At 43.5% G+C, this 14,566-nt stretch overlaps 1 protein-coding gene across 5 annotated transcripts in view; it reads left to right on the forward strand.

The window, feature by feature from the left end:
- Positions 1 to 7,061: 7,061 nt before the first annotated feature.
- DCUN1D1 (defective in cullin neddylation 1 domain containing 1) overlaps positions 7,062 to 14,566 on the forward strand; it is a 33,519-nt gene continuing 26,014 nt past the window's right edge. The window contains exons 1-2 of one of the 5 annotated variants that reach the window (XM_036347372.1): positions 7,147 to 7,215; positions 14,418 to 14,488. Coding sequence is in view for 2 of the 5 variants with exons in the window: in XM_036347369.1 (XP_036203262.1) it covers positions 8,716 to 8,787 (72 nt within the window). In the remaining 3 variants the exon portion in view is untranslated. Of the gene's footprint in view, positions 7,216 to 8,652; positions 8,788 to 14,417; positions 14,489 to 14,566 lie in introns of those variants that run through there. The other 4 variants (XM_036347370.1, XM_036347371.1, XM_036347369.1 and 1 more) reach the window with 4 other exon arrangements.

Raw genomic sequence — 14,566 nt, forward strand, 5'->3', positions numbered from 1 at the left:
AACAAACAAAAAAAAGGGAAAAAATAAAAAAATTTTAAAAAGCCAAAAAAAAAAAAATGTCAACTGCAACGACTTCACAATTGATTTAACACTATTCATTATTGTTTTTGAGAAAGCATTCACCTGGAGGACTGGAATCAATTCTCAGACTCTTCTCAAAATCAACCAAATAACACACACCTGGCCCAAGAACCCGGGCTCTGAGCCACACATACATTTCACCCAAGGTCTGTGGCCCCATCACATGTGCCCAGCCTGAGCGGGAAATGTGTTTTCTTACACGTTTCACAGCTACGTTGCTAGTCTGTAGAGCTATATGCCATCCGCCAGGAATGAAAAGAATCCCTCCTCTCCCCTGAACCCTCCCGGGGGTGTTCTTTCCAGCCAGACCTGCTCTGCCAATTGTGCTGTCACCGACGCCTCCCCAGAGCTCACCTGTCCGGCCTGACCATGGACCTTCAAGCTTCCTTCCTCTCCACGCAACCCCCATCCCACACACCCTGCTTCCAGGTCAGGTTGTCAACAAAATCAAGAGACCTCCTCAAATTCTCCCAAATCTGTTATTTTATTTTGAAGTGGTGATCTTTAGCCATAGCACTTTCCTTTCTTTCATTTTTGGTCAATTAAGAGCGGCCACATCACATTTTATCTCTAAAGAACTTTGACGAATCTTCTTCTTTCTCAAATATCCTGAGGGGTTCTCCCTGATCTCCTCCAACAGATTGACCCATTTAGGCTTCATAATTAGATTCTTTCATTGACTTCTTCTTTCTGTGTATTTATTCTCAAAATGATAATCTCATAATATTCATATTTTGTTATTTTTGTCTTTCTCTTTCACAGTGCTACAGGCTAACCTGACCTTGCTATTAACCTTTTTAAAGTTTTACAATATTTGCACAGAAACCTTCCCTTGAACCAAACTCTTCTCTCTTCATCCATCCCAAATAATTTCTTTGAAAAGGGTAACATGTCTTAAAGAAAATGCCATTTACTTACTTACTGGACAACCCTGAAAAACACACCTCAAAACTCTAACGTACCTGTGGGATATGTTCCAGTGCTTTATATATGTCTTATTTTGGTTGAGCAATTCTTATACAGAAATCACATTTAACAGGAAGACATGTTCATGGTCAGGCACATTATTGGTGCTTGGTAGACAAATTTGCACTGGTAATTTTCCTAGTTTGCTATATACACTGAAAACATTTATCCCAGATACATGTTTCCTCCATCTAAATTGCACTAGTTTCCTAAATGCTAAATATTTTTATGCGTACTATTGATTATCTATAGATATCCCAGGTTTTCATCGATTTCCTGAAAGTAAGAGTACTTATTACTCCCATTTGTTGAGCATCTACTCCAGGCCAGCCACTGCCCAGGCCTGTGCTGGTCAATATAGTAGCAAGTACCATATGTGGTCACTGAGCACTTGGAGTGTGACTAGTCCAAATGAAGATGTACTTTAGGTGTAAAATGGACATCAGATTTCAAAGACATGCTGTGAAGAAAGAATGTAAGATATCTGACTACTATTTTATATTGAGTACATGTTGAAATGCTGGTATTCCCAATACCTTAGGTTGAATATTAAAAACAAAACAAGTGAAGCTTGTTTCCTTTTACTTTATAAACGTCACTGCTAGAAAATTTTAAATTTCCTATGTGCCTCCTATTGTGGCTTGCATTACATTTGTCAGAGAGTGCTTGCTTAGGTGCTCCCTACACTTAAAAATGAATGAATGAATGAATGAATGAATGAATGGGGGAATGAGACAAGCTATTCTTTCCTGATCTGTAAAGACAGCTCATAATAGTCTACCGGGATAAAATAAAACAACTTAGGGTTTGATAGAAAATAATACAATTCAACCTCATGTTGTAATTGAGAATACTGAGTCCCAGAGGGTAGCCTTATGCACTACCCTCCGAATCAAGAGAGAAAAGCGAGGTGTTGATTCAATACCAGCATTTTCTCATCACCAGTGAAAAATGCCTTGGTGAGGATACTGGAAGAATCCAGGGACAAACAGCCTGGATTTCAGAGTACTACTGAATCATCTACTGTACTACTACGAGTAGTACAGTAATGGCTTAAAACAGCCTCAAAGCCATTACGATTTCAATGAATTCACTCTTTGCAACTGGTTAGAGCTGTCTAAGACAGACACCAGGCTGAGCCACAGTCTCAAGTAGGAGGGACAAAGCTGGGCTGGGCAGGGAGGTCCAGGATGAATACCTTCGGACAGTGGGACATTGTGACATCATCAGTGATGGGCTTGGTTTCTCATTGCTGGCCCTCCAGTCTTAGCTGTTACCGCAAGTCCATTCCTCTACCATGAGTGTGGAGCAGCTAAAATCAACAGACCCACATGTACCTTGAGGTGACAGACTGGCTCTGGTAAATATCCCCATTTTCCTATTTAGAAGGTGACCCACCGGAACACTGCTTTTGTTGGTCCTTTTGTGTGAAGAGGACAATGGTGCCCAGTTTCCTAGGGACAGTCCTTGAGGTTTATCCCTTTGTCCTGATTAAGGATTCCTCTTCAAATGGTTCAGAATGTGGGGGAGAAAGTCCCAGGCAGTCAGTCGTTTCTTCGGCTTCACCGGTAACGCTTGTCAGGAAGGGGAGAGCCAAAAGGCTTCCACTATTCTGGTGAGTTTGGCATGAATTTGGGACTCTGGCTCTCACGTTAGATTTCCTGCAGCTACATTGGGCTTACTCCTGCCCCCAGGCCTGCTCCTGTCTGCTTCACCCTTTAACATTTTTTACTCTTACATATTTATAAACAGGCAAGCTTGAATTCAATAAGCACTTACAATTTATGTAAGTGTTGGGCAAAACTGAGTCCACCCAAGTTCAGTGTGGGAAGGTGGTGGCTGTGCATCCCAGGATAATGCCTTTGAACTGTAGCTACGCACACACAGTTACCCTGCAGGCTCACTACCAGACATGTTAGCAGTCTGTCTTCTCAGATCACTCTTGCTCTTTCTTTTTGCTAAAAGACAGATTTTCAAAAGTATGGAATTCTTGGTTTTACACGGTTCTTTAAACAGACCTGCAACAATTTTATCAGTGAATATATTTAGCCTAAATGGATTTTTTAAGGATCTCAGGTAACAGTTATTTCAAATAGTTGCTTGTTTTACCTTGAAAAAATTACACTATCTACAAATACTTAGTACTAATTTGTTTATATAGCTAGAGGTGTACAGTGAATATATATGTGTGTATGAGCTTTGTGACACATATGTGTGTATATATAGAGATATACAATGTATATCTATATTTATCTTTTTTTAAAATATATTTTATTGATTTTTTACAGAGAGGAAAGGAGAGAGATAGAGAGCTAGAAACATCAATGAGAGAGAAACATCGACCAGCTGCCTCCTGCACACTCCCCACTGGGGATGTGCCCGCAACCAAGGTACATGCCCTTGACCGGAATCGAACCTGGGACCTTTCAGTCCACAGGCAAACGCTCTATCCGCTGAGCCAAACCGGTTTCGGCCTATATTTATCTTTACAGAGAGGGAGAATGAGGATAGTGGATTTTAGTTAGAAATTTCCATCTTATTATTATCGTATTGAGCTTGTCACCACAGAAGATAATCTTTATGAGTTTTGTGATTAAAACAATCTCAAAGCCTTAATTATCTGAAAATTCTTGATGAAAAATAGTACTACGAACATGTTAATGAATAGTCTTTATTTAATCAAATCTTGTAATTTATGCTTTATCTTCAGGATTTTTCCATTTTAAAAATAATCAGGATAACTTTAACAAATATGTTTCCCTCACTCAATAACAGTGATTGAGTAATAAGTCTCCATTTCACATTCACTGCTATAGCTTGGAAGTGCAGTAATGGATACAGTTGCTACCACGTTTACCATCTGACCATATGGTATAATATACATCTGCCAAGGAGGACAGACATTCCATTACAATAAAAAAACAATGTAGGCATAGTCTTAAACATATCGACAGATATCAGTTAGACATCTTCTTTCTTTTAATTTATCCAACCATTACCATGTAGCATATATGTGTCATATATGCCAGGCATTCACTTTGACACTGAAAACTTGAAGATGTGTGCAACTGAGCTCTGGCTTGGAGCAGTACACAGTCTGGCAGGGAAGGTGGTCATGTAGGCAAATGATTATCATATGATGTCATAAGTGCAACAAAGTATACACAAGGTGTCACAGCAGTGCTAGAATCAGGAATGAGGTCAGGAGACACAGAGAAGGTGGTGTTTGAATTGAGTATGAGGACTTGGTAGGAAATACAGAGTGGTGGTTAAGAGAATAGACTCTGTAGACACACTATCTGGGTTTAAGTCCCAGCTCTACTGCATACCAGCAGCGGAGCCTTAGGCATGTTATTTAGTCTCCTATGCTTTAGGGCCTTCTCTGCAGAATAGGCATAGTCACTGGGCATAGTTCATAGGATCAAAGTGAGGATTATGTGAGTGAGTATGTATCATTGGTTTAAATTAGTCCATGCTACATGGAAAGCCCTTGGTCAGTGTTAGCAAGTATGCCAAGGACAGCAGAATGAGAGAAAGCAAGGAGACATGAAGGAGTAGGGCACGTTCGGATTGTTAAAACTGACATCTGAGGTTCTGTGGAAGGTGGTGGGAAATGGCCAGGTGAGTGGACAGATTATGGGGAGAAAGCCTTATAGGCCACACCATAGAGGCTCAAGTTTATGGAGCCACTGGAGTATTTTAAGGAACAAATTCAGATTTGTATTACAGAAAGACAACTCCGGAGAGGTAGGGAGAGTAGAGGCCAGAGTCAAGAGGCCACTGATAAGATGAGAAGAGGTATAATAACAGGTTGGCTGAGGGATGGGGAGGGTAGAGTGCAGATTCAAAGTTATTTAGGAGATAAAAATGAGTTTTGGTGGCCGATTAGATTAAGGAGGATGAGGTAGAAGAAGTTGTGGAGGACTCTTACATGTCTAGTTTGGATGATTTGGTAAAAAGATAGGAGGAAAAGCAGGTTTGGATTTGTCAATATTGATGGACTTCTGGAATGACCAAAATGAGCCAAGATTTAGGACTTCTCAGATAAAGGCAGTAGTTGAGCCTTACCCAGTGCTCAGTGATTAGAGCATCAGCCTGAGGACTGAAGAGTCTTGGGTTCAATTCCAATCAAGGGCATCTCGGTTGCAGGCTTGATCCCTGGTCTCAGTCAGGGCACGTCCAGAAGGCAACCAATCAATGTGTGTCTCTCACATCGATGTTTCTTTCTGTCCCACTCCCTTCTAATTTCTCTAAAAATATCAATGGAGAGAATATCCTCTAGTGAGGATTAACAACAACAAAAAGGTAGCAGTTGACATTGTGGGAATGTGAGTGAGAGCATGACACAGGTTGTATGCAGGAAGAGATTCAGGGATGGTTCTGGAAAACCCAGCATTTAAGAGCCAATGAGAGTTGAGTCCCCAAAGGAGAGTGCTCACAGGGGAAGGAGGAAATGTGGAAGAAAGTGGATCATGGAAAATGCTGGAGAGGAAACTTGAAGAAATGTTTAAATGCAAGAGAGAGGTCAAACAGAATGTGAACTAAGGACTGTCCGCTGGAGTTGGCAATTAGGCAAAAGCTTAAGAAAACTTATGAGCTCATATCTCAGTGAAATATAACAGTGTAGGGAAAGCGATACAGTGAAGCTTCTTCACTAAGACCCTAGCAGTAGTTGCTATTTCAGGTCAAAGGCCATGGATGTGGCCCAGCTTCAGGCTTGCTGCATGAGGCACATCTGGCCTGTCCTCACAGAGTTGATTTCCCAAAGCCTAGCAAGCAGGGTGGCTATTCGGATGTGCCCACTAAAGATCAGTGGGAAGACTGGATGAATGCCTGTGTTGGCAGAGTCCTGGGAACTCCTGATATGTGGTTGGCTCCAGGAAGCATTAGGAGGCCCCCAGGAGTTGCCCAAGTTCTACTGCCTTAATAAGAACTTCAAAGTCATGAAGTTATACTGTTGATCTAGTAGCTTACACCTGGTCATGTTGGGGGTGGGAGCAGGGCGTGAGAGGTGAGGGTAGTAACACCTCCAATGAGGTTGATTCTGTTCCGAAACACCTTAACTTTCGGCTGAGTCCTGGTTGTGATTTTCTGACGTTTGCTTTATTATCTATTTCCTTCCTTCGTGTGTGAAAAGGGTCTCATCTCTGCAGCAGGATAGTCAGTCTCTTACGGGCGGGGACCACTCCAGAGTCTTTTGTGCTGCCTGCAGCATACTTGTCCGCTGGACCCCAGCTCAGAATCCTGGCGCCCTCCTCCTCACGAGACTTAGAACCAAGCCTGGACGGTTCACCCACCCTGACGTCCGCCCGTCGTCAGTGAAAAGCATGCTCATTACTTCCCAAAACGTATCCTAGCAAGGGGGAACTGATTGGGAATTTAGAGCAAACAGCTACGCTGATACCGCAACTTCCCCACTAGCCGCATCCAAAGCGTGGGGTGCGGACCGCCCCGTCCTCCTCCTGCAACCCCAGGACCCTGCTCCCGGTCCCGCGTGGCCGCTGACGCCTGGGAAGAGCCCGCGCCACTCCAGGGCAGTGCAGCTCCCGCGCGGCGGGACGGAGGTCTCCTCCGGGACGTGCACGTGGGGGACCCGATGCCGTCCAGCTACTGGACCTGGGGGTGCAGGGGAGAGGAGGACGGGGGGTGAGGCTTTCACTATTTTCCGCCTCTTCTGCACGGATGGGGTGGTTGGGATGCAGCTGGCGCCCAGTCCGATGCCTTCCAGTCGCCCCTCGCTGCACCCCTGGCCGCGGCTCCCGCCTCCCGGAGCCCGTGTAGACCCGGCCGCGCGGTGCGCCGGCGGAAGGAGCGCAGGAAGCGGGTGCCCAGCGCCCCCTCCCCGCCGGAGCCCGCGGGCGGCGGGAGGATGTCAGCGCGCGGAGGGCGTGCGTCGCCCCCTGCCCCGCCGGCGTCCCCGCCCCAGCGCCCCCCACCACGCCCGCCCGGGAGACCCCGCGCCCCGGGGAACCCCCGCGCGGGGCTCCCGCCCCCCGCCCGTCCCTCCGCCTCCCAGGCCCCGGGCTGCCTCCTCGGGCCGCGCCGGGCCGGCCGCACTGCGCATGAGCGGGAGCCCGGCGAGCCCGTGAGAGGAGCCGCCGCCGCCGCCGCCGTCCATTCGCTGCGGAGCCGGAGGAGGAGGGGAGAGGCCTGGAGGACACCAACATGGTGAGGCACCGGCCGCCCGCCCGCCGCCGCCGCCGCGCACCCGCCCGCCCCTCCGCCCCGCGGCGACCCCGCCGCCCCGAGCCCGGCCCGCGGCCTGCGCTGCGCTCCCCGGCCGCTCGGCTCCTGCCTTCCCTGCTTCCTGCGCCCCTTCCCGCCGGCGCCGCCGCTACGCGAGAGCCGAGGAGGCGGAGCGGAGCCGGGCCTAGTCGGGAGCCCGGGAGTTTGGGGCGCGGAGCGGCCCGCGGTGCCCTCGCCGGGCCGGGCGCGGGGGGAGGCGTTGGGCGGGGGGGGAGGGGACGGCAACGGCCCCGCTCCTGCCGGGCCGCCGGCTCCATTGTGTCTGGCCGGGACCGGGTCGCGGTTCCGGGTGCGGAGGCTCCCCCGCCCCGCAGGGGGAAGGACTTTGCCGGGCTCCCCTCCGCCGGCGCCGGCACCGCGGGTCTCGGGCGGCTGCTTGGGGCGGGGGTCCGCCTCTGGCTCCATCCCCTCCGCGCGTCCTGGCCGCTGGCGGAGAGGATATTCCCTCCCCGGGGAGCCCGGAGCCCGCCGGGCTGGGGGCCGGGGTGCGGGGGGGCGGGGGGGGAGTACGGAAGTGCAACCTGTTCTCATTTCACGAAATGCGGAGAAGCACACTTGCTAGCCTTTGAGCCCATATTGTATGTGCTTGGGGTGGGAGGAGTGATTGCTTTATTACGCCAGTTAAAGAGAACACTTGTGATTTTTTAAAAGACAGTTTGTCAAGTGATTCCCCTCTCTCTCTCTTTTTGTTTGGGGGGGAAAACACACACACACACACACACACACACACCATGTTTAACGTGGTGGTCAAGTTATGTTTACATTCTGGTGATGATGCACCTGACTCTGTGGGACTCCCTTTGTTTTTCAGAAGCGATGCTTGCTTGGCCTGAAAGTCTGAGCATGAGTTGAATTCCAGGCAGGTTGCTGTATGAATAGACAGTAAAAATGATATTGTTGTCCGCGGGCTCAGGGGCAGCATAAAGGCCTCTTTGAGGAGGGTGCGTGCGTGTGTCTGTGTGTGCGCGCGCGCGCGCTCAGGGAATGCCCAGTGCCTTTTGTTTTTAGTTGGTCTTATTTCTGCTGAATGACACTTATCGAGCCCCAGCTTCCAACTTGGCAAAAGTTTGGTGTCGTATATAAGATATGTCGCTTAGCTTGCCGTAGGTTCAAGGCTTATATCCTAGGGGAGGTTCCATGCTTGCAAGAAAACTTTGTCATAAAGTGCAGGTCGGTGTTGGGATTGATACTACAGTGTTCAAAGTCCCCCTCCCCCCCCCCCCCCCGCCCTATGTCTAGGGCGTCAGACAGTTTCTAGTTTCTTGGTATTATGACTGTCATAGACATTACTCCTCAGGTTCCCAGACTCTTGGCCTGTAGATGAGCAGTAACCCCCTGTGAACCCCGAGAGCGCATGGAAATGTGTTCTGTTCTTGGTGATCTCCGGGCGGCAGCATCCTGTGGGGAGCCGCGGTCTCGGTGATGCGCATCACCTGTTCAGGAATTCAGGTTTCTCGTGTGCTTCATCTGAGAGTTCAGCTTGGATTGGAGCGTGTAAGCTTCTATCCTTTTGTTAATATTAAATAGCTAGTTTTGGAATTTAGCCATAACTCATCTAATTGTACCAGTAGTGACAAGATATTACTAATTTAAGGCCCTTCTGTGGCCGAACTCAGGTCATGTCACTAGAATTGTCTTGAAGTGCTCTAGTTAGTTTAGGGCCATAGAAGTTAGGCCATAAGAATTTTCTGCTTAAAAATTGTCTTATAAACTTCTTATAACTGCTTCTCGATGTAATTTTTGGACTCATGTTTTTTGGTGTGTGTGTGTGTGTGTGTGTGTGTGTGTGTGTTGTTTTGTTTTGCTGTGTGTGTAATGCAGCCCACTGCTAGGACACGTTGCCAATTTGGGGACAAGTTTAAATGATGGGATAATCGAAATATTTTGTATAAGAAAAAAATTGTTCAGATAACTTTAAAAATAATTCAGAAAGTAGACAATATTCTGTTACTCCTGAAAATCTTTTAAAAAGTGGTCAGAATATTTGGGTTTTCTTATTTGTAAGATGACATAATTGGATTTGATGATTTCTAAAGTTCCATTCAACTATGAAAATTTTGGTTATAATGATTTATATATTTTATTGATTTCAGAGAGGAAGGGAAGAGAGAGAAAAAAAGAGAAACATCAATGATGAGAGAGAATCATTGATTGGCAGCCTCGTGCATACCCCACACTGGGGATCGGCCTGCAGTCCAGCCCATTATCTGGGTATGTGCCCTGACCAGGAATCATACTGTGATCTCCGGGTTCATAGGTCGAAGCTCAATCACTAAGCCACCCTCATGATTTTTATTTTTATTTGTGAGAAGTGTGTAGACTGTGTAACCTACTAGATTTTTGATTCAAAGTATCATAGAATTTTTAGACCTAAAATGACTTCAGAGATCATCTATTTACTCCCTCTTCACAAAAGAAGAAATTGAGGATCAAGGAGGTTTTGAGGTTCAAGGTTGCAAAACTGTTTGTTGTAGAATTGAAACTATTTTCTCCTGGCTTACTATTTCCCCCAATGTTTGTGATACAGTCTTTTGACTCACATGAAATCGCTAGAGATGGTTGAAAATTGGATTTGAAAATAAAATATATTACTCAAACATGAAAACCCAAGTATTATTAATGAATATTTTAAATAACAAAATTTAAATGAATAATTAATGATGTTAATTACTGTTTTTTAATTTTTTTAAATGCGTGGACTTCGAAATTTAAGATTGTGTTTTGAACAAATACCAGTGTTTATACATCCAAATGACTATAGGCCTGTTCAAGATGGTCTCTTTAAGAACTTGTTTTACAATTGTTTGACTATATATATAAAAGCAAATTAAAGAAGGGCCTTAATTTTGATGATTTTTTATTAAATACCTATTATGTGCCAGGCACTGTTCCAGGCACTGGGGATATGTATATGTATATGTATATGTATATGTATATGTATATGTATATGTATATGTATAGTTTGTTTCACTGAAAGTTGAAAATCCCTGCTCTGGTGAGAGCTACATTTTAGTCAGCAGAGACAGATAATAAACATCGTATATCTTTTTCTTCCTTACTATGTTAGAAGGTGTTAAGTGCTATTGGAGAAAAGCCCCTTTAGGGAGGGGAATTGAGAGTGGAGGGGGCGCAGTGGAAGTGGGGTTGCAAAATGGTGTCTTCACTACTGGTGAGGTGGATTTTGAGCAGACTAGGAGATGAAGGAGTGAGTCCCACAGAAACACAGTGGGGAGAGATTTGAACATTGAGATCGTGTTGCTGGAGCAGTTTGTATGGGGCTCCCTCTCCCCCATACAGTGTCGTATTGGCATTGGAGCAGATGAGGTCTGAGTGAGGAGTGGAGATGGGCATGGGGGTGGGCATTGAAAGGCTATTGGGTTTTTATTCCAAGAGAATTGGGAACCCACTGAAGGATTCTGAGTGGTATGATGGACCTTGTTTCTGCTGTCCCATAGTGTGCTACTACAATATTATAATAATTATTTTTAAAGCAGTTTTTGAAGACAAAACCCATATTATAGTTTTCTTTACCATGAAGCTTCTGTGAGTTTTGAGTTCTCTTTAAAATGACTGTCCAATATTTAATAAAAACTAGTTGACTGTTGAGTTTACCTAGTTAAAACAGCACAGAAATATCTTTCATAGCTTGCTTTTGAATATGTTATAGTAGCTTGTGTATAGTTTAATGGCTACATGCTGAAAACTGGGCCATTGGGGAGAAAGGAGGATATTAACATTTATTGAGAACATACTGTTTGTTGGTTAATTTACCACCATTATTTTATTCAATCTCCATTCCAATTTGTGAGGTAGTTACTGCTACTTCTTCTTAACATACATAGAAATGAATATTTATCAGTTCTAAGTGCTATGACCCGGGTAAAGAGCCAGTATGTGTCAGAGCAGGGATGAGAAGCTTGGTCTCTCATTACACACTGTACCCCCTCCTCTTAAAAAAACAACAACAAAAACTCAGCAAGCATCCTTTTCGTATAGGTGTGGAATTTTTTTATTAGTTTCACTCTGGTTTCTTCTTATACTGAATAGTTGTTTCCATACATAATCAAGTTATCTCATTTAAACATTTAAGTAATTGAAAAATTAAAACTCTTTTGGTGCATACAGTAAAAAAGTTGAATGTAAAATAAACTCATTGCAGTAGTGGTCTTCTTTTTAAGTTTTAAAACAGCTGAGCTCATTTAAGCCAAGTGGCCTCAGAGATTAGGTCCAGCATAGTAAAAATCTGTGAGAAATCCCCCTTTTAAGTTTCAGTATGTATTGTTCACCCTGTGATAGTGTTAGCCATGACATTTGAAGAAGAGAAATAGTTCCAAATAGGATTCAGTTGCTTTGTGGACACAAACAAGCTCTTGAATAACCTGCTGACTATCTAGTTTGCCTAGTCACTTTAGGTGTATACCCCCCACCTAAGAAAAAGCAAAAACAGAAGGGAAAAAATGTCCCTAAATCATCTTTTATCACTATGTGGAACCCATTTATATAATTAGTGCCTAATCGGTGATTAGGCTGCTTGTTTTCATTGTAAAAATGGAAGAGATTTACTTTTAAAGAGTTTTTTCTAAAGAACTTAACTTTAGCCGTAACCGGTTTGGCTCAGTGGATAGAGCGTCGGCCTGTGGACTGAAGGGTCCCGGTTTTGATTCCGGTCAAGGGCATGTACCTGGGTGCGGGCACATCCCCAGTAGGGAGTGTGCAGGAGGCAGCTGATCGATGTTTCTCTCTCATCGATGTTTCTAACTCTCTATCCCTCTTCCTTCCTCTCTGTAAAAAAATCAATAAAATATTTATTTTTTTAAAAAGAACTTAACTTTAGAAAAGCACTCTTGCAATATACTTTTCAACCCTCAACACTGAACATGGTGTTCAGCAACAGAGATAAGTTGACATGGCCCATTCCTTTGTTATAGTTTTCATTTCAATAAACATTTAGAGGCTTATTATTCATAGGATTCTTATATTTCTGGATTTACTAAATATTAGAATTAGGAGATTTCATTTTTTCAGGGATCATTTATTCTCTTATGAAACATATTGCGTGACTGTTGTTTTAGTCATCATAAGTTCTTTATGGAACTTAAAACTCTCATTTAATTCTTGTTAGTAACATTATTGTACTTTGATTTTTTTTTTAAATCCTCACCCGAGGATATTTTTCTATTGATTTCTTAGAAAGAGAGAGAGAGAGAGAGAAAGAAACATCACTGTGAGAGAAACGCATTGATTGGTTGCTTCCTGGACGCCTCGGCCAGGGCCCCGGGCCAGAGAGGAGCCTGCAACCGAAGTATGTGCCCTTGACTGGAATCGAACCTGGACCCTTTGGTCTTCAGGCCAACGTTCTCTCTATCCACTGAGCCAAACCGGCTAGGACTGATTTTTTTTTTTTTAAAGAAAAGATGTCTGCCCTGGCTGGTTTGGCTTAGTAGATGGACCATCGGCCTGCGGACTGAAGGGTCCTGGGTTCGATTTTGGTCAGGGGCACATGCCTGGATTATGGGCTCGATCCCAGGTGTGGGGTGTCAGGAGGCAGCCGATCAGTGATTCTCCTCATTGATGTTTTTGTCTCTCTCCCTCTCCCTTCTCTCTGAAATCAATAAAAAAATATGTATTTTTTTAAAATAAAGAAAGGATGTGTATGGAGAGGAGAAGCAAATTTAAATTAGCTACCTTGATTGCTTGTTAGAAGTAGAAGCAGTAAGTTTGGAAGAATCAATTGAAATGTGATAACTAACACAAGTATTTTAAGGAGGTAATTTCTATCCTATTATCGTAGATAATCTGGAATTAGCAAAATAACTTTTTAATAGTCAAAACAGTTTTCTCTGAACCAGAATCAAAACATTCTATTTACATGGTAGTCATCTTTTAAATAATCTGTGAATGGGGAAGAGGAAATCCTTTAAATTTCCATTAACAGAATAATTTTTTTTAAGCCTGTGAGAAAAGTTCTTTTAAAAAAATACGAATTGTAAGTTTGGATCTTACAAGTATACTTTCTGAACTTCTTCCCAGGTGAATTGCCATAATATAAAACATCATTGGGTATACTAATTGTATAGTATATAATAATTATACATTATTCCATATTTGATTTGGTGTAATAGTAGTATAGCACCTCTTAAAAAAGAGTTCATTTTGTCATTCAGAGTGCAGGAAGTTTACAGATGAATGATAAGCGTCACAGGCCAAACCATAAGTAATGTTTCTAAACTGCAGATTATCATTTAAAAGAATATTGAGGGGTTTTTTTTTTCTTAATATTTGAAATTGTACACATTTGCTTATATTTTCTGGCCATAGCCTGTACATGTATTTGTATTTTCCTCTGGGTTTCAAGTCTGCTCATTGGAAAAGGAAACCCTGACTCTTATTGCCTCCTCTGCACATTTAAAGCTATAGAGTATGGTCATGTTTTAAAATACAGACTGACCGGACTACAAACACATTTTTCTTCCTGTTGAATTACTTAACCTTAAAATAACCTATCCCTCTCTTTTCCCACCCTTTCCTTCCCAGGAAACTCTAAAAGGGAAGTTCCATAAATTAACCTTTTTAGTTAGGTTATAAGCGTAATGGGTACATTTTAGCAGAATGCAGAATTGTTTACATTTGTAAGGGGAAAGGTCAATTGATTATTGAACTTTTCTGTAAAACGATGTGAAGAAATATTGCTCACAATTCACCTCCTCCCCCAGTGCACACATAGTCAGTGTTTGCACTTTTGCCCTTTTCCTCTTTTACTTGATGATAGAATAAATGGAAAGATCATGCCTTGTAGATAGGCACCAGGCTCTGTTGCTTTTTAGACAGGTCTGTGTCCTTAGATAAATTGAGCTCTGAGGCCTGGTTTCCTCGTTTGTAAAATGGAATCAAAGATAACCACCTTGCATAGTTGGCACACAGTAGGAGTTCAAATAAATATTAGCTGCTAATTTTCTGATTATAGTTATCATCTTTCTTACTTTACTGTTTACATAGAATTACTTTTTTTCTCTGGAGTATTTATTATTCTTTGGTCATGCACTTGTAAAGAGGACTTACTATGTGCTAGTTACATTTCTTAGAGTTTAACCTGAATTAATGTAACCTTCACACCCTGTTTACAGATGAAGAAATTGAAGCACACAGAGATCAGAGATTAATTTTCCCCAAATCACACAGCAATTAAGAGGCACAGGTAGGATTGAAATGCTGCCTGTCTGGCTTGAGAGTCTGCACTCTTCACTAACCATATACCTCCTCTGTACAGGTGAAA

Source organism: Myotis myotis, unplaced genomic scaffold, assembly GCF_014108235.1.
Source record: "Myotis myotis isolate mMyoMyo1 unplaced genomic scaffold, mMyoMyo1.p scaffold_m19_p_2, whole genome shotgun sequence".
Classification (NCBI taxonomy): domain Eukaryota; kingdom Metazoa; phylum Chordata; class Mammalia; order Chiroptera; family Vespertilionidae; genus Myotis; species Myotis myotis.